Source organism: Scyliorhinus canicula, chromosome 6, assembly GCF_902713615.1.
Source record: "Scyliorhinus canicula chromosome 6, sScyCan1.1, whole genome shotgun sequence".
Taxonomy (NCBI): domain Eukaryota; kingdom Metazoa; phylum Chordata; class Chondrichthyes; order Carcharhiniformes; family Scyliorhinidae; genus Scyliorhinus; species Scyliorhinus canicula.
Window position 1 is genome coordinate 98464512 of NC_052151.1, and position 19731 is coordinate 98484242.

The 19731-nt window shown below is 45.7% G+C and overlaps 1 protein-coding gene across 2 annotated transcripts in view; it reads left to right on the forward strand.

Annotated features, from left to right (window-relative positions):
- clvs2 (clavesin 2) overlaps window positions 1-19731 on the forward strand; it is a 130777-nt gene that overhangs the window by 91615 nt on the left and 19431 nt on the right. For both annotated transcript variants that reach the window (XM_038799720.1, XM_038799722.1), the window contains exon 3: window positions 15628-15738. In XM_038799720.1, coding sequence (XP_038655648.1) covers window positions 15628-15738 — 111 coding nt within the window. The remainder of the gene's footprint in view (window positions 1-15627; window positions 15739-19731) is intronic.

Below are 19731 nucleotides of genomic sequence, written 5' to 3' on the forward strand. Positions count from 1 at the left end.
GGCGGAGTGTCCGGGAGGGGAAGTCTGCTCAAAGCATCTGCATGTGCTACTCGCGTTCCTGGTCTGTGTTCCAGAACGTATCTATATGCCGCAAGTAGCTATGCCCAGCGTTGGATTCTAGCTGATGCAATCGGGGGTATTGACTTGTCTTCTTTTAATAACCCTAATAACGGTTTATGGTCCGTCACTATGGTGAATTTGCACCCGTACAGATCCTGGTGAATTTTTTTTACTGCGAATCTCACCGCCAGTCCTTCCTTCTCGATTTGGGTGTACTTCCTCTCAGCCATCGCCAAGGTCCTCGAAGCATAGGCTATTGGCCGTTCTTCCCCATTCCTTCCTCTATGGGCTAAGACAGCTCCTACCCCATAGGGGGATGTATCACAAGTGACCACCAATTCCTTCCTTGGGTCATAATGCTCTAGGACATTTTCGGATGACAGCTGTTCCTTAATGTCCCTAAATGATCGGTTTTGGCGGGTGGACCATTTCCATTCTTGCCCCTTTTTTAGTAGCTGGTGGAGGGGTTCTAGGATGTACACCCTATTTTCAATAAATTTTCCATAATAGGTTACCAACCCTAGAAATGATCGTAACTCCTGGACCGTGTTGGGAGCTGGGGCTTCTTTTATTGCCCTTACTCTGTCTTCTAATGGATGTAAGCCTGACTTGTCTACTTTATATCCCAGGTATGTCACTTGTGGGGCCAGAAAAACACATTTTTCCCTTTTTAGCCGTACGCCTGCCTTTGCGAAACGCCTGAGCACTTCCTCCAGGTTCCTTAAGTGTTCCCTGTTTGTCCTACCCGTGATTAAAACATCGTCCAAATAAATCGCCACCTGCGGTAGTCCCTGTAGAATATTTTCCATCGTACGCTGGAATATAGCGCAGCTGATGACACTCCAAAAGGTAGCCTAGTATAACGAAAAAGGCCCTTCAGGGTGTTGATCGTAGCGAACTTCTGGGAGCCCTTGTCCAGTTTTAACTGCAGGTAGGCGTGGCTCATGTCTAGTTTCGTGAACAAAAGCCCACCTGCCAATTTGGCATATAGGTCGTCTATTTTTGGGATTGGGTATTTGTCCAGGAGTGCGTATTTGTTTACTGTCTGTTTGAAATCTCCACAGAGACGTATCGAGCCGTCTGGCTTCAAAATTGGTACCACCGGCGCTGCCCATTCCGAGAACTGCACTGGTCTGATAATGCCGTCGCGCCGTAACCTTTCTATTTCGTCATCTACTTTCTTCCCTAATGCAAAAGGTACCGGCCTGGCCTTACAAAATTTTGGAAGGGCTTCTGGGTCCACGTGCAAAGTTGCTTTGGCACCTATGATTTCCCCCAAACCTTCCTGGAAGACCTCCGGGTATTTTTGGAGTACTCCACTCAACTGCCCGCTTCCACTCTGGAAAATTTTCATCCAATCTAATTTTAGGTCTTTCAGCCAGTTCCGTCCAATTAAGCTCGGTCCGGAGCCCTCTACTATCATCAACGATAATCTGAGCAATAGTTTCTCATATTCCACAGGTACATGAGTCGTGCCTAGAACTTCCAGGGGTTCCCCCGTGTAGGTTTTAAGTTTCGTCAATGTTTTTGTCAGGGTTAGTGGCTGGAGTCCATCTTTGATTTTTCTAAATGCTGCCACTCCCATTACTGATACGGCCGCACCCGTGTCTATTTTCATTATTGTCGGTTAATCCTAATGGGTTCTGCTTTCTTTGTTGTAATATTATATAATTGTTCCCCTTCGGAGGAGGATGGGGCATCTAGGTTGTGTACTTCCCTGCGTCCCCACCTGCTATTCCTCTTTTGCCACCTCCTTCTAGGGTTTCTGTCGTTGTTACCCCACTCTGTCTGGTGCCAGAAATGGTCCTTCTCTGTTGGGGGAGCCTCAGCCGGTACTTCCCTCTGTCTCCAGTTAGTCCTGGCAGACTTGGGGGCAGTTCTGGGGTTTTCCTTTTTCCCTCTATTCCTCAGGTTTTTCCTGAGAGCGGCTATCTCTATAACAAGTATACCGTTTTGGATACTGTTGCAGGGGACGACTTACCAGGGGTAAGCAATAGGGCACAGGTCTCTGGCACAGAGTCTGTCCCTGTTGCTCAGAAGGGAAGGGAGAAGAGGAACAGAGCACTTGTCATTGGGGACTCCATAGTTAGAGGAACAGACAGGAGGTTCTGTGGGAACGAAAGAGACTCACGGTTGGTGTGTTGCCTCCCAGGTTCCAGGGTTCGTGGTGTCTCTGATCGTGTTTTTGGGATCCTTAAGGGGGAGGGGGAGCAGCCCCAAGTCGTGGTCCACATAGGTACCAATGACATAGGTAGGAAGAGAGATGGGGATTTGAGACAGAAATTCAGGGAGCAAGGGTGGAAGCTGAGAGCTAGAACAAACAGAGTTGTTATCTCTGGGTTGTTACCCGTGCCACGTGCTAACGAAGTGAGAAATAAGGAGAGAGAGGAGTTGAACACGTGGCTACGGGGTTGGTGCAGGAGGGAGGGTTTTGGTTTCCTGGATAATTGGGGCTCATTCTGGGGTAGGTGGGACCTCTACAAACAGGATGGTCTTCACCTGAACCAGAGGGGTACCAATATCCTGGGGGGGAGATTTGCTAGTGCTCTTCGGGGGGGTTTAAACTAATTCAGCAGGGGGATGGGAACCTAAATTGTAGTCCCAGTGTACAGGATGTTGAGAGTAGTGAGGTCAGGGATAGGGTTAAAAGTTCGAAAGAGGGCACCGGCAAGCAAGATGCTGGTTTGAAGTGTGTCTATTTCAACGCCAGGAGCATCCGGAATAAGGTGGGTGAGCTTGCAGCATGGGTTGGTACCTGGGATCTCGATGTTGTGGCGATTTCGGAGACATGGGTAGAGCAGGGACAGGAATGGTTGTTGCAGGTTCCAGGATTTAGATGTTTCTGTAAGAACAGAGAAGATGGTAAAAGAGGGGTGGGTGTGGCATTGTTAATCAAGGAAAGTATTACGGCGGTAGAAAGGACGTTTGAGGACTCGTCTACTGAGGTAGTATGGGCCGAGGTTAGGAACAGGAGAGGAGAGGCCACCCTGTTGGGAGTTGTCTATAGACCTCCGAATAGTTCCAGAGATGTAGAGGAAAGGATTGCAAAGATGATTCTCGACAGGAGCGAGAGTAACAGGGTAGTTGTTATGGGGGACTTTAACTTTCCAAATATTGACTGGAAATACTATAGTTCGAGTACTATAGATGGGTCAGTTTTTGTACAGTGTGTGCAGGAGGGTTTTCTGACACAGTATGTAGACAGGCCAACAAGGGGCGAGGCCACATTGAATTTGGTACTGGGTAATGAACCCGGCCAGGTGTTAGATTTAGATGTAGGTGAGCACTTTGGTGATAGTGATCACAACTCGGTTATGTTTACTTTAGCATGGGCAGGGATAGGTTTATACCGCAAGGCAAGAATTATAGCTGGAGGAAAGGCAATTATGGTGCTATTCGGCAAGATTTAGGATGTATAGGATGGGGAAGGAAACTGCAGGGGATGGGTATAATCGAAATGTGGAGCTTTGATAAGTATGTACCTGTCAGGCAGGGAGGAAGTTGTCGAGCAAGGGAACCGTGGTTTACTAAGGAAGTTGAAGCACTTGTCAAGAGGAAGAAGGCGGCTTATGTTAAGATGAGACATGAAGGCTCAGTTAGGGCACTTGAGAGTTACAAGTTAGCCAGGAAGGACCTAAAGGGAGAGTTAAGAAGACCGAGGAGAGGACACGAAAAGTCGCTGGCGGATAGGATCAAGGAAAACCCTAAGGCTTTCTATAGGTATATCAGGAACAAAAGAATGACTAGAGTATGATTAGGGCCAATCAAGGATAGTAGTGGAAAGTTGTGTGTGGAATCAGAGGAGATAGGGGAAGCGTTAAATGGATATTTTTCATCAGTGTTTACACTGGAGAAAGACAATGTTGTCGAGGAGAACACACAGGTTCAGTCGACCAGGCTAGATGGAATTGAGGTTCAAAAGGAGGAGGTGTTAGCAATTAGATAAGTCCCCTGGGCCAGATGGGATTTATCCTAGGATACTCTGGGAAGCCAGGGAGGAGATTGCAGAGCCTTTGTCCTTGATCTTTATGTCGTCTTTGTCGACAGGAATAGTGCCGGAAGACTGGAGGATAGCAAATGTTGTCCCCTTGTTCAAGAAGGGGAGTAGAGACAACCCTGGTAATTATAGACCTGTGAGCCTTACTTCGGTTGTGGGTAAAATGTTGGAAAAGGTTATAAGAGATAGGGTTTATAATCATCTTGAAAAGAACAAGTTGATTAGCGATAGTCAACATGGTTTTGTGAAGGGTAGGTCATGCCTCACAAACCTTATTGAGTTTTTTGAGAAGGTGACCAAACAGGTGGATCAGGGTAAAGTGGTTGATGTGGTGTATATGGATTTCAGTAAGGCGTTTGATAAGGTTCCCCACGGTAGGCTATTGCAGAAAATAAGGAAGTATGGGATTGAAGGTGATTTAGTGGTTTGGATCAGTAATTGGCTAGCTGAAAGAAGACAGAGGGTCGTGGTTGATGGCAAATGTTCATCCTGGAGTTCAGTTACTAGTGGTGTACCGCAAGGATCTGTTTTGGGGCCACTGCTGTTTGTCATTTTTATAAATGACCTGGAAGAGGGTGTAGAAGGATGGGTTAGTACATTTGCAGATGACACGAAGGTCGGTGGAGTTGTGGATAGTGCTGAAGGATGTTATAGGATACAGAGGGACATAGATAAGATGCAGAGCTGGGCTGAGAGGTGGCAGATGGAGTTTAATGCGGAAAAGTGTGAGGTGGTTCACTTTGTAAGGAGTAACAGGAATGCAGAGTACTGGGCTAATGGCAAGATTCCTGGTAGTGTAGATGAACAGAGAGATCTCGGCATCCAGGTACATAAATCCCTGAAAGTTGCCACCCAGGTTAATAGGGCTGTTAAGAAGGCATATGGTGTGCTAGCCTTTATCAGCAGGGGGATTGAGTTTCGGAGCCACAAGGTCATGCTGCAGCTGTACATAACTCTGGTGCGGCCGCACCTGGAGTACTGCGTGCAGTTCTGGTCACCGCATTATAGGAAGGATGTGGAAGCTTTGGAAAGGGTTCAGAGGAGATTTACTAGGATGTTGCCTGGTATGGAGGGAAGGTCTTACGCGGAAAGGCTCAGGGACTTGAGGTTGTTTTCGTTAGAGAGGAGAAGGCTGAGAGGTGAGGTGACTTAATAGAGACATATAAGATAGTCAGAGGGTTAGATAGGGTGGACAGTGAGAGTCTTTTTCCTCGGATGGTGATGACCAACACGAGGGGATATAGCTTTAAATTGAGGGGTGATAGATATAGGACAGATGTCAGAGGCAGTTTCTTTACTCAGAGAGTAGTAGGGGTGTGGAATGCCCTGCCTGCAACAGTAGTAGACTCGCCAACTTTAAGGGCTTTTAAGTGGTCACTGGATGGACATATGGATGAAAATGGAATAGTGTAGGTCAGATAGGCTTCAGATGGTTTCACAGGTCGGCGCAACATCGAGGGCCGAAGGGCCCGTACTGCGCTGTAGTGTTCTATGTTCTATGTTCTATCTGGTAGCAGGACCCGTTGTGGTAGTCCCTCGCACAGGTATCTACCTCCATTGGCGTGCCCTGTAGTTCCTGCGCCCCACTTGCTGCCTTTTCTAGGGACAGTGCGAGCTGCAACGCCTGCCTGCAGTCTAGCTCCGTTTCTGCCAACAGGCGTTTCTGTATTGTGAGGTCGTTTATACCACACACTAACCGGTCCCGAAGCATTTCATTTAGCGTCGGGCCAAACTCACATTTTTCCGCCAGCCTTCTCAGGCGGTTCAAGAAATTCGTGACTGACTTCCTGTCTTCCCGCTTCGATGTGTAGAATCTGTACCTACGCAAAATGAGGGGTGGTTTTGGGTCGTAGTGCTCTTTCACCAATTCCGTTACTTCTTGGAAAGTTTTCGTGTCTGGCGCATCGGGATAAGTCAGACTACGTATAATGGCGAAAGCGGAGGGTCCGCACGCCGACAGCAGGATAAGCCGTCTCCTTTCGTCCGTCAATATATCATTTGCCTGGAAGAAGTAACACATTCTCTCCACATACTGGGACCAGTACTCAATAGCCGGATCAAATGCCTCTAACCTCCCAAAAAACTGCATTTTTTAAATGGCAAGGCTTACCCTCCGAGTGCGGCAGCTGGTCTCCGCAAAATTCGTAGTTTACCTCGTCGCCACTGTTGTAATCCACGGGAGGCAGGAGTTCCGTCACCACACCAATATTTATTTACAATAACGATATTACAGGAGCAGCTACAAACAGTGCTGCTAGCAGTCCAGTCAACTTAAGACTGGCTCACAAAGCCTACACAGGTGATTATATGGGCCCCCTCAATGAGCTATCATTGAGGGAGCTCATATTCCAATTGGCCAACCAATAAAGCCAATTGGAGTGCATTACAATCGGGAATCTCCTTCCTGTATCTACCCTGTCTCTCCCTGTTCAAATTTTATAGGTTTCTATGAGATCTCTCCATTATTCCTCTAAACTATAGTGAATATAACCCTAACCAAATCAACCTCTCCTCACACTTCAGTCCGCCATTCCAAGAATCAGTCCAGTAAACATTTGGTGCATTTCCTGTCTGCCAATCAAATCCCATGAGTTTTAAATTTACACACTAATCTCCTCTGTGGGACCTTGTTGAAAAACTACTGAAATCACAAATAAACCACATCCACCGGCTCCTCCTCGTCACCTCTGCTAGTTGAATACTCAAAGAATTCTAGTAGACTTGTCAAGAGTGATTTCCCTTTCATAAATCGGATTCTGAGGCATGTCCACATTGATTCTCGCCAATTTTTACAGATGCACCATGGAAAGCATCCTATCTGGCTGAATCACAGCCTGGTATGGCAACTGAACATGAGAAACTACAGAAAGTCGGAACACAGCCCAGTCCATCAAGCGAACCAACCTCCCATCCATTGACTCTGTCTACACCTCCCACTTGTCTTGGGAAAGCGGGCAGCATAATCAAAAACCACCCTTACCCAGGTATTCTCCTTTCCAACCTCTTCCATTGGGCAGGAGATAGAAAAGTCTGAGAACACGCCTAATAGTTTCTTTCCTGCTGTTACTAGACTCCTGACTGACTCTCTTACGGACTGAACTGATCTCTTCACACATCTTCTCTGAGTAGTACTACACTCCTGTATGCTTCACCTGATGTCCGTGTCTATTTTTTACATTATGTATCTTTTTGAAGATGGAACCAAAGAATGTATTTTGTTGGTCATAAATTTCTTCGTTCCCTTTGATAAATTCCTGTTTCTGACTGTATTTGTCTTCACCAATCATTTCCTCTTCACATACCAATACAAGCTTTGGCAAAACGTTTTTATGTCCCCTCAGGCTTACTTTCACATTCTATTTTCCCCTTCTTAATCAATCCCATGGTCCTCCATTGCTGAATTCTAAACTGATCGCAATCCTCAGGTCTGTTGTTTTTTCTGGCCTACTGTATGACTCTTCCTTGGATCTAATACTATCACTAATTTCCCTTGTAAGACATTGTTTGAAGCTTACAATTCCTAAAATGCTGAAGGAAACCATTCAGCCCATTGAGTCTGTACCGATTCTCTGAAAGAGTGCTCCGCCCTATCCCAATGACCCCAGAACCTAACCTACACATCCCTGGACACAAAGGGGCAATTGATCATGTCCAATCCACCTTTGCGGGAGGAAACCGGAGCACCCGGGGGAAACCCAGGCAGGGTTGAACGTACAAACTCCACACTGTCACCCAAATCCGGAATTGAACCCCGGTCCCTGATGCTGTGAGGCAGCAGTGATATCCACTGTGCCACAGTGCCACCCTTGCAGTTTTAATTTTGCAAGGAATGAACAATTGTTGCAGTTCCTCCATGTGCTCTTTGAATGTTTGCCATTGCCTATCCACCATCATCCCTTTAAGTAACATTCCCCAAACCATCAAAGCCAATTTATGCCACATAGCATCGTAGTTTTCCTTTATTTAGATGCAGGACCCTAGTCTCAGAATCAACTGTGGCACTCTCCATCTTTATGAAGAATTCTATCATATTAGGGTCGCTCATCTCCAAGGGGTCTTGTACAACTAGTTTGCCAATTATTCATTTCTCATTACACAATACCCAGTCTATGATGGCCATTTCTCTAGTTGGTTCCTGTAAACACTCTAGGAGTTCCTCCTCTATGGTATTCTTACTAAATTGGTTTGCCCAATCTATATGCCCATTCAAGTCACTCAGAATTACAAATGTTTCTTTATCGATAATTTCCTGTTTTATGTCATCACCACCACAGTTTGGGGGTCTAAGTACAACCGCATTAATGTTCCTTTCCCCTCAGTGTGACTCGGCTGTACCCATACAGATTCCACATTATCAGAGCTAATGTCCTTCCTCACTATTGCATTAATTTTCTCTTTAAACAGCAATGCAACCCCACCGTCTTTTCCTTTTTGACTGTCCTTCATAAACATTGAATATTCCTAGATGTTTAATTCCCATCCCTGGTCACCCTGGAACCATGTCTCTGTAATCCCGACAATCTCATACCTGTTTACTTCTATTTGCATGATTAATTTATCAACTTTATCATGAATGTGGGGCAGCACGGTGGTGCAGTGGTTAGCACTGCTGCACTGAGGTCCTAGGTTCAATCCCAGCTTTGGGTCACTGTCTATGTGGAGTTTGCACATTCTCCCTGTGTTTGCGTGGATTTGACCCCCACAAACCAAAGATATGCAGGGTAGGTGGATTGGCCATGTAAAATTGCGCCTTAATTTGACAAAAAGGAATTGGGCACTCTAAATTTTTTTTTTAACTTTATCTTGAATGCTTCATGCATTAAGGAACAAAACCATAAGGCTTATCTTTTTACCTTTCCTCATCCCATTCCCATAATTTTTCACTGTTTGATTCTGAGCTTTGGTTTCTTTGATTACTTTACTTATTCCTCTTTCTGTCTTTTGTTCTTGTCAGTGTTTCCCCCTCCCTTGGCATCTTGCATAGGTTCCCACCCCCCTGCAATTTTAGGTTAAACACTCCCCAACCGCAATAACAAATACTCCCCCTCGGACATCAGTCCCCGTCCTGTCCAGCTGTAACCATTCCAGTTTGTGCTGGTCCCACCTCCACCAGAACTAGATGTAAGATTCTGAAATCCTGCCCCTCACACCATCTCTTCAGCCATGCATTCACTCTGCTGCTATTCACTTCGCCTGCATTCACTTCGCATTCACTTCGCCTGCTATTTCTGCTCTGACTAGCATGTGGCACTGGTTTTAATCCTGACATCACTTCCTTTGAGGTCCTACTTTTCAACTTACTTCCTGGCTCCCTATATTCTGCTTTTTGGACTTCATTCCTTTTTTACCTATGTTTGTACAAATGTGTACCATAACCACTGGCAGTTGATCCGCCCCGTCCAGAATGTCTTGCAGTTGCTCTAAAACATCCTTGCCCGAGCACCAGGGAGTCAACATACCATTCTGGAGTCTGATTTTCAGCCTCAAAAACACCTATCTATTCCCCTGACAATTGAAAACTTATAACTATTGCATTCCCATAATTTGTACTCCTCCCCTGTGCAGCAGCACCAACCTTGGTGCAACACATTTGGCTGTTGCTTCTTTCTACTGAGAGGTCATCCCCCAACAGTCTCAAAAAAGGTATATCTGTTTTGCAGGCCACAGCAGATTCCTGCACCGCCTGCTTCGTCCTCTTACTCTAGCTGGTGGTCACCCATTCCTTCCTGCCTGTGGAGTCTTAGCCTGCAGCATGACCACTTCTCGATATGTGCTATCCACATTACTCTCCGCAATGGCGGATGCTCCACGGTGTCCCCAGACATCGCTCCAGTCTGAATTCTTAGCTTCTAGGAGCTGCAGCTTGGGACACCTGCTGCACAAATGCTGACCCCGAGTACTGGAAATATCCACATCTCCCACATAGAGCAGGAGAAGCACAGTTGGTATTGAGCCCTCCTGCCATGACTTACCACTTTGCATTAAACCTTTTGGAAGATAGTTAAAATAAAATAATATCAATTACTGTAAGTCCCGATCAATTACTCTCAGTCCCTTCTTCACAGGTCCTCCTTCCTACAGAATATATAGACAACAAAATATAGATTTATAAACTATAAGAGATAAAAGTAATAATTATAATTACTTACCCAACCATACTCATCCAATCAGCTGCTTCCACTTTTGAATCCTGATATACCTCAGGAGCTCCAAACTCCAAGCTTGCAATCTGCTCTCAGACTCCCTCTTTCTTGCATCATTGATCTCCCTGGCTCTGATCCCAGTCTCGCTCTTTATCACGCTCTTTTATCTCCCTGGCTCCGCTCTCGGTCTAGCTTCTTACTTGCACTTTTATTTCCCTGGCTCTGCTTTCAATCTTGTTCTTTCTTGAACTCTTTTATTTCCCTGTCCCCACTCTCAGTCTCGCTTTTTTCTCGTGCTCTTTTATCTCTCTGGTTTCGCTCTCAATCTCGTTCTTTCTTGCGCTCTTTTACAAATATAGAAACAGAGAAAATAGGTGCAAGAGTAGGCCATTCGGCCCTTCAAGCCTGCACCACCATTCAATATTCATGGCTGATCATGCAAGTTCAGTATCTCACTCCCGCATTCTCTCCATACCCCTTGATCCTTTTAGCCACAAGGGCCATGTGCAGATCCCTCTTGAATACATCCAACAAACTAGTCCCAAAAGCTTTTTATGGTAGAGAATTCCACATGTTCACAACTCTATGAGAAAAGAAGTTCTTCCTCATCTCAGTCCTAAATGGCTTCCCCCTTATTTTTAGGCTGTGACCCCCTACTTCTGGACATCCCCAACATTGGGAACATTCTTCCTGCATCGAGCCTGTCCAGTCACATCAAGATTTTATATGTTTGTATGAGATCCCCTCTCATTCTTCTAAACTCTATTGAGTACAAGCCCAGTTGATCCAGTCTTTCTTCAGGTGTCAGTGCTGCCATTCTAGGAATTAATCTGGTGAACCTTCGCTAGACACCCTCAATAGCAAGAATGTCCTTCCTCAAACTAGGAGACCTAAACTGCACACAATACTCAAGGAGTGGCCTCAAGGTATAACTGCAGCAAAGCGTTCCTACTCCTATACTCAAATCCTCTCTCTATGAAGGTCACCATACCATTAGCTTTCCTCACCACCTGCTGTACCTGCATTCCAACCTTCAGTGCATGTTCCACCATGACTGCCAGGTCTCATTGCATTTTCCCTTTTCCTAAACTGTCATCATTTAGGTAATAATCTGCCTTCTTGTTTTTGCCACCAAAGTGGATAACCTCATATTTACCCACATTATATTGCATTTGCCAAGTATTTGCCCACTTATCCAGCTTGTCCAAGTCACCCTGCAGCCTCTTTGCATCCTTCTCACAGCACACACTGCTACCAAGCTTAGTGTCATCTGCCAATTTGGAGATATTGCATGCAATTCCTTCATCCAAATCATTAATGTATATTTTATCACCTCTTTTGTCCCCTGCTCCACTCTCAATTTTGCTCTTTCTGACACTCATGATATTATGAACCTTGTCAAAAAGAAAAAGGAAGCATTCGTAAGGTCTAAAAGGCTTAGGACAGATGAAGCCCTTGAAGATTATAAAGCAAGTAGGAAGGAACTTAAGGTAGGAGTTAGGAAGGCTAAAAGGGGTCATGAAATATCATTGGCTAACAGGATTAAGGAAAATTCTAAGGCATTTTATACATCTGTAAACAGCAAGAAGGTAGCCAGAGAAAGGGTTGGTCTATTCAAGGATATTGGAGGGAATCTATGTATAAAACCAGAGGAAATGGGAGAGATACTAAATGAATACTTTGCCTCAGTATTCATCAAAGAGAAGGACTCGGTGGATGTGGAGTATAGGATAGAGTGTGTAGATATTCTGAGTCATGTTGATATTAATAAAGAGGAGTTGGGCATCTTAAAAAGCATTAAAGTAGATAAGTCCCCAGGGCTTGATGGGTTCTACCACAGAATACTGAGGGAGGCAAGGGAGGAAATTGCTGGGGCCTTGACAGTAATCTTTGTATCCTTATTGGCTACAGGTGACGTTCCAGAGGACTGGAGAGTAGCCAATGTTATTCCATTGTTTAAGAAGGGCAGCAGGAATAACCCAGGAAATTATAAACTGGTGAATCTTACGTCAGTAGTAGGGAAATTATTGGAAAAGATTCTTAGAGATAGGGTTTATTCACATTTGGAAACAAATGGACTTATTAGTAATGGACAGCATGGTTTTGTGAAGGGGAGGTCGTGCATCACTAATTTGATTGAATTTTTCTAGGAAGTGACAAAGATGATAGATGAGGGAAAGGTAGTAGATGTTGTATACATGGACTTCAGTAAAGCCTTTGACAAAGTACTTCATAGTAGACTGATACAAAAGGTGGAGTCACATGTGATCAGAGGAGAGCTGGCAAGTTGGATACAGAACTGGCTTGGACATATAAGACAGAGGGTAGCTGTGGAAGGGTGCTTTTCTGAATGGAAGGCTATGACTAGCAGCATTCCACAGGGAACAGTTCTGCAGCCTTTGTTGTTCGTGGCGTATATAAATGATTTGGAAGAAAATGTAGCTGGTCTGATTAGTAAGTTTGCAGATGACACAAAAATTGGTGGATTGCGGATAGTGAAAAGGATTGTCAGAGGATGCAGCAGGATATAAACTGGTTGAAGTCTTGGGTGGAGAAATGGCAGATGGAGTTTAATCCAAACAAGTGTGAGGTAATGCACTTTGGAAGGTAAAATGCATGTAGGAATTACACAGTAAATGGGAGAACTCTTGCAAGTTTTGACAGGCAGAGAGATCTGGTAGAGTTATCCTGGCCCATATGGAGAAAGGACAGATTCATATTTTGGGGTAAGTCTTCATCAGAACTATGTTATAATGTCTTGTTATCCTGGTTTGGAGGAGGAAGAGGAAATCCAATGGAGGAATGAAAGCAGATGTGCTTGTAAACTAGCATTTGATATCTGATTAATGGTGACCCAGGATATGAATAATACAACCCACGCACAACTACCCGGCTTGCAATGACTTGCAAGAACTAACTCCTCACGAGATCTAACACAATCTCATGAGACATTGTAAAACATCCCATTGTGGACGGATCACTGTTTGGCTGATTTGCATATTAAAGTGAGACAGCTAATCTCACTCTAATATGTGTTCCCACAATCTACCCAAGGCATTGGAATCTAACCCCTTAGCCTTGGAGATCTCGGGAGAGCGCTGCTCAATGTTCGTCTCAACAAATAAGAACTGGATGGAACAGCATTCGTGGGGGTCTCCCAGTGGACCGGATGACCCAGGTGTGGCACCCTGGCACCTTGGCAATGCCAGACTGTCACCCTGACAGTACCACCTGTGTGCCAGCCTGGCACTGTTAAGGTGCCCAGATGGCATTACCAGCTTGAAGGGGCACTGCCAGGGTGCCAGGCAGGCATTTTTCCCATGCCACAGTTGGGCCTTGGGGTAACCTGCAGGGGTACAAGGGGGTGGCCTGATATACCTCTTATAGGTGATTTCACCTGAGGAAGGAGCTGCGCTCCGAAAGCTCGTGTCCGAAACAAACCTGTTGGACTTTAACCTGGTGTTGTAAAACTTCTTACTGTCCTCTTCAGGGCCGGCTCAAGGCACCGGCAACTCGGGCAGTCGCCCGGGGCGCCATGTGCTAGGGGGCGCCAGAGACTCGGGTCCCGCGCATGCACAGTTGGGCCGGTACCAACCAGCGCATGCGCGGTGGCCGCCCTCCCCCAGGGCGGTCCGGGGCGCCAGCAACCCTAGGGCCGGCGCTGTCCACACCCACCCTGTGCTGCAGGTTTTCCACAGAGTAACTTATTTAAACTTTCAGAATTTGTATTTCGCTGATGTCAGAGCAACCCCCGGTCCGCCCCCCCCACTCGGTCCGCTCCCCCCCGCCTGCCACCCCTCGGTCCCCCCCCCCTCGGGTCCGCCCCCCCCCTCGGGTCTGCCCCCCGCCCCCCCCCTCGGGTCTGCCCCCCGCCCCCTCTCTGGTCTGCCCCCCCCTCGGGTCTGCCCCCCCCGCCCCCCCCTCGGGTCTGCCCCCCCGCCCCCCCCTCGGGTCTGCCCTCCCCGGCCCCCCCATTGGGTCTGCCCTCCCCGGCCCCCCCCTCGGGTCTGCCCTCCCCGGCCCCCCCCTCGGGTCTGCCCTCCCCGGCCCCCCTCGGCCCCGCCCCCCCCAAGGGCGCCGAAGTTCAGCTTGCCCGGGGCGCCAGCAACCCTAGGGCCGGCGCTGGTCCTCTTATAGGTGAGTTAGGGCTTGGGGGTCACGTCAAGGGGTTGAGAGATCGGGACTCCATTTGAAAATGTCATCCCAATCTTCTTCTGCACTGGGGTTCTGCACTGGGGTTCCGGTGAGCAGAGCTCCTCAGTGCCGAAAACGGGACTAAGTGCAGCCTCGTCGGGGCGTTCCCGCTGAACCCCCTGTCTACCCGACTAGGTGTTCAACAACGAAGGGGTTCTCGGTGCTCCAAGCACCTGGAAACATCCGGCTAAACATGCTCGCTTAGCGAGTCTGTTCCCATTCAGATAGATCGTGCCCAATGTCAATCAAAGACATTCCTTCTCCACTTATTCTCCCATGATGACATTTAATAATGTTGGCGCTTACAGTTCATAATATTAATGGACAAATATGAACATCGGCCCATGAGCAAATATTAACTAAATTTATTTTAAATGGGTTAGTGCCTGTGTTATAATACAATGACAAGATTATCATACACATGTGTTAAGTGTTTACTGCTGATATCACCAGCAGCTATTTCTATGCTCTAATTGCCTTACTTGCCACATCTTTGTTGACATTTCTCATCCAGAAACTGTTTTTTGGGTGCGTATTGTCCTGGACTACTCATTTACAGTAATATTTGCCTTCATGCTCTAAACATAATGGAAATTTTCTCTCCTCTCCTCTCAGGGTTGTTTAATCTGCAAACTGCATTTGTTGCTACATTTTCTATTTATTTCTAACACTCTTTTGCCCTCCAGATATGTTAACCTGATGCTTCATTTTAATATCCAACAGAGCTTGGAGTCCTTTGTTATTGAAATACGCTTTTCTCTGCTGGCAATTAGCCATTTGTTCCTATAATTGCACACTCCAGTTTGTGAGATTTAGAAATAATTGGCTTATTAGGTGCTTGAGAAGTGTTAAAGAATTGTTGTTTGAGATGCATTGTGATTGGCTGATATTTCTCATTACAGCTGACCCCCATTTTTGGGAGCATCGTATTACCAAATTATAGGCTCTTTGCGTTTTGCAATTAAAACAGGCCTCATTTTCAATATTTTATTGAAGAGTAATTTGAGGCCGCTGTTTCTGATGGCGAGACGAATTAAACATGCTATTTAAAAAAGTGCTGTACTTCGAATTCAACAGCTTTGCAATTCCGTCATTGTGATCCCTACAGAGGGCCCATATATGTTGCTTGCATATAGTGTGCAGGGGGTAAACAACTAAATTCATTGGAATTAAATATAAATTTGGGACAGTTGAAAGAGTCACTCCTTTCTAAGTGTATTCCTTTCATTACAGGACAGCTTTCCCTCTCGCTTCGGAGGAATTCATTTTGTCAATCAGCCTTGGTACATTCATGCTCTTTACACTGTCATTAGGCCCTTCCTGAAAGAGAAGACCAGAAAAAGGGTAAGACAAATATATTTAATAAAATTAAAATGCTGCGGATGCTGGAAATCTGAGATAAAAACAGAAAATGCAGGAAAACCTCAGCAGGTCTGGCAGTATCTGTGCAGAGGGAAAGAGATTTAATGTTTCAAGTCTGTATGACTCAAACTGAGTCTAAATTGATGTTTAAAGGACATTAAACCACACGCAATCTGTTATCAGCATTCTATATTAATAGTATCTTTGCTGTAGACCTGCAAATTAGCAATTTTCTCTCTTCACCGAAGTATAACAGGTTTTTCACTGCAATGGTGCAATTATAATCATACAAGAGGACTATATGAAGTTTCTCTAACTTGTACGTTATTCAAGTGCAGCTCCCCACTGGGATACAGGATCCGTTAATTTATCTTCTTGTGTGTACAAGACACTGTAATGAATTTTGATCAGATTTACTTCATTGTGCCACCTAAGTAAACAAAAAAGGCTTTTCCAAACCAGTTGTCATGCTAAACGGTGCTTGTTTAACATGACACTGCTGCTCAGGTTGAGTTTATAGTTCCATGAGAAATTAAATACTGAGTTGAAAGGAGCTCCCAGACAAGGACTGGAACCTCAGGTTAAAAGTCTGACACTATACCCTGGTTCAATAAATGTGATGTAATGGTCTTTTGCCTCACTCCATAATCAAATGACTTTGACAATGTTTCTATGTAGTCTCAAAGCAGGGAACCTTGTGGTAGGCGAATGTGATGACTAATACACTCTACAGAGAGAACCTGAAGCCATGCCAATTCGCAGATAGCAAAGAAAGCCAGCGTATGGCTGCATACCGAGACGGTTTTTCCCATCTACTGTGGTGGGATTTGAGCCAGGAACCCCAGAGCAGTGACCTATACCACATGGGAAAAGCAAAGTTGAAAACTCACCCTTTTTAGTATTTTTTTTTGAAAGCATAGCTTTCAGTTGAATTATTGCATTTTTGAATGTTATCTTATTCCCACTTTTTTGTTGCTATGTGTTATATTAACCAGCTGTTCACAAATCTAGTCGTAGGACCACTGGAACTCATTCATAGATTTCATAGAATTTACAGTGCAGAAGGAGGCCATTCGGCCCATCGAGTCTGCACCGGCTCCTGGAAAGAGCACCCTACCCAAGGTTAACACCTCCACCCTATCCCCATAACCCAGTAACCCCACCCAACACTAAGGGCAATTTTGGACACTAAGGGCAATTTATCATGGCCAATCCACCTAACCTGCACATCTTTGGACTGTGGGAGGAAACCGGAGCACCCGGAGGAAACCCACGCACACACGGGGAGGATGTGCAGACTCCGCACAGACAGTGACCCAAGCTGGAATCGAACCTGGGACCCTGGAGCTGTGAAGCGATTGTGCTATCCACAATGCTACCGTGCTGCCCACAATGCTACCATGCTGCCCTTTCACTCATGCTAAACCTTTCCCCTTTCGTCCTGCTTAGATCCATTTGTTGGAGCAGATGATAGAAAGGGCGACTGGGGCACGGTTTCTCCCGCGCGCGGTTCTGCTGCCTGGCAGGTGGCTGGGTAAATCATTCCAACTCTCTACCCTCACAAAACCAGCTAAACGCTCACTAAAGTTCAACCGCAGTTCTCCGCTCCCCCCCACCCCAACCAACGCGCTGAAAGCACGTTATGCACTTTCAACAGATAAATGTCTGCGGTGTTCCTCCAAGAACCTGAGTTATATGTAAGCATGGCAACTAAAGACTGGGTTATATACTGAGGGAAGTTTGCCTGCATTGCATCCCAACACAAACTTTCGGGGTGAGCCCGCCTTGGGCAGCTCAAGCTGCTTTAATTTTTCAAGCGTCGGCCGTTTAATTAGAATGTAGGGTGGACATAAAGACAAAACTGTGGGAAGGACCCTCAGATTTGCATAGGGATCGGGGAAGGGAACACCCAGCCTGCCTTTCACTGACCAAGTAGCGGCAGGGTTAAATCTATTGGGTTACACATTAGGCAAATGTCTCTCCCGACATCTCTTAAATCAGCGGTGGTGGGATGAGGCCCTTAAGTGAGCATCGTTGCCCATTTAAGCACCTCAATTGGGTCATTGGTGAGCAGCCCACTTTACACATCGCTGCAGCCCCTAAAATTGGGGCAGTGGCAGGGGGTAGTGAGTCCACTACCAATGGCACAGTTCCCTTGTTTACAGATTCAACCACCTGTTTTCTCGTCCACCAATTGCCCATAAAATTCGGTCCCAAGAGTTTCATCGTTCCATTTTAATTGATGCTCTCATTTTAAATTCTGAATAAATCATAGAATTTACAGTGCAGAAGGAGGCCATTCAGCCCATCGGGTCTGCACCGGCTCTTCGAAAGAGCACCCTACCTAAGGTCAACAACTCCACCCTATCCCCATAACCCAGTAACCCCACCCAACACTAAGGGCAATTTTGGACACTAAGGGCAATTTATCATGGCCAATCCACCTAATCTGCACATCTTTGGACTGTGGGAGGAAACCGGAGCACCCGGAGGAAACCCACGCACACACGGGGAGGATGTGCAGACTCCGCACAGACAGTGACCCAAGCCGGAATCAAACCAGGGACCCTGGAGCTGTGAAGCGATTGTGCTATCCACAATGCTACCATGCTGCTATACTGAGGTTTAAGATAGATTGTCCACTATATTCCTCCTCAGGCTTAACAGAGAGGACTTTGCACCTGCGCATGATGGACCTGATTTGGAATGCTTAGGGCGTTTGGAAATTAGAATTCAAAATAAAGTATATTCCAACTTAAAGAATACATAATTGCACTGAAAGGTAAAAAAACAAGGAAATGTCCCCATGTATTATAAGGATTCCCAACATGTAGCCAACATTCACTCTAAGCTGCACAGCAACCTGAAAGTTTTCACAAAGACAATACACAAGTTGCCGCCTTAGGTTGACACGCGCGCACAATGCGTGCAAAATAACTTGTTATATTGTTATATTATTCGTAATTGCTATGAGAATGTACATCTGGGCCACCGCATTTTATTGCTGCACTGTTGTGATGTGGCAAGCAACAATGTATCACTCTATCAGTCTACTAGCCACATGGAGAACAGCTAGAAAAACACCCGATCAACTTCCAACAATTTGAGTCTAAAATGTGATTACCTCTGACTAATTAGAACCAGAAGATTCTCACAGAAGGCAGCAGGTTGTCTGTAAGTAAAAACCCAAACATTGTAAATGGATTCAATGCTGAATTAGATAGAAAAACCAACCTCAATTCATGCCGAGGAAAAAAGAATTGTGTGTCATGCAAAAATGAAATGGCCACTGCCACGGCAATGAATGCACAACCACCCTCCCACCATTAGCCCATGATTGAATTGGGAAACTGATGACATCATAGAGGCATTTGAGAGGTTGAAAGAAAAGTGCAGATGTTCTTTAGCTTTCTAAAAGGCACAAGCGAAGAGGAAAGGGTCATCTACGTCCTTTTGTGGGCAAGAGTGAAAGGGTTAGATTTGTTTAATAACCAGGAGCTGAGGATGACAACATCAGAAACCCAAACAATTTTTTTGAAATAGCCAAAGTTAAATCATTGCAGCTACTGGTATAAGTTTCAAGGCCTGAGAAAGGAATCAGGGGAGCCTGTTGACAGTTTCATAACACGATTGAGAAATGCAGCCAGAAAATGTGAAGTTAATGATACAGATGAAAGTTTACTTGATCAGCTCATTTGGGAGGCTGCACGTCTTGAAGTCCAGAAACATTTAATTAGAAAGGACAAGCTCACAATATCACCGGCTGTAGACACTGCCAGAGCAGATGAAGCCACAAGTAGACAAATTGAGGTGTTGACTATCCAAACAGTTAGCTTTTAGTTAAGTCAGGAGAAAGGCAGCAGATTTGATGCAGCGAAGCAATAACAAAAGGGAGAGGGAAAGATTTGCAAGAGCTGTAGATGAACACACATGAGTTCATGATAGAAGAAAATATCCGCATATGGAACAAACAGC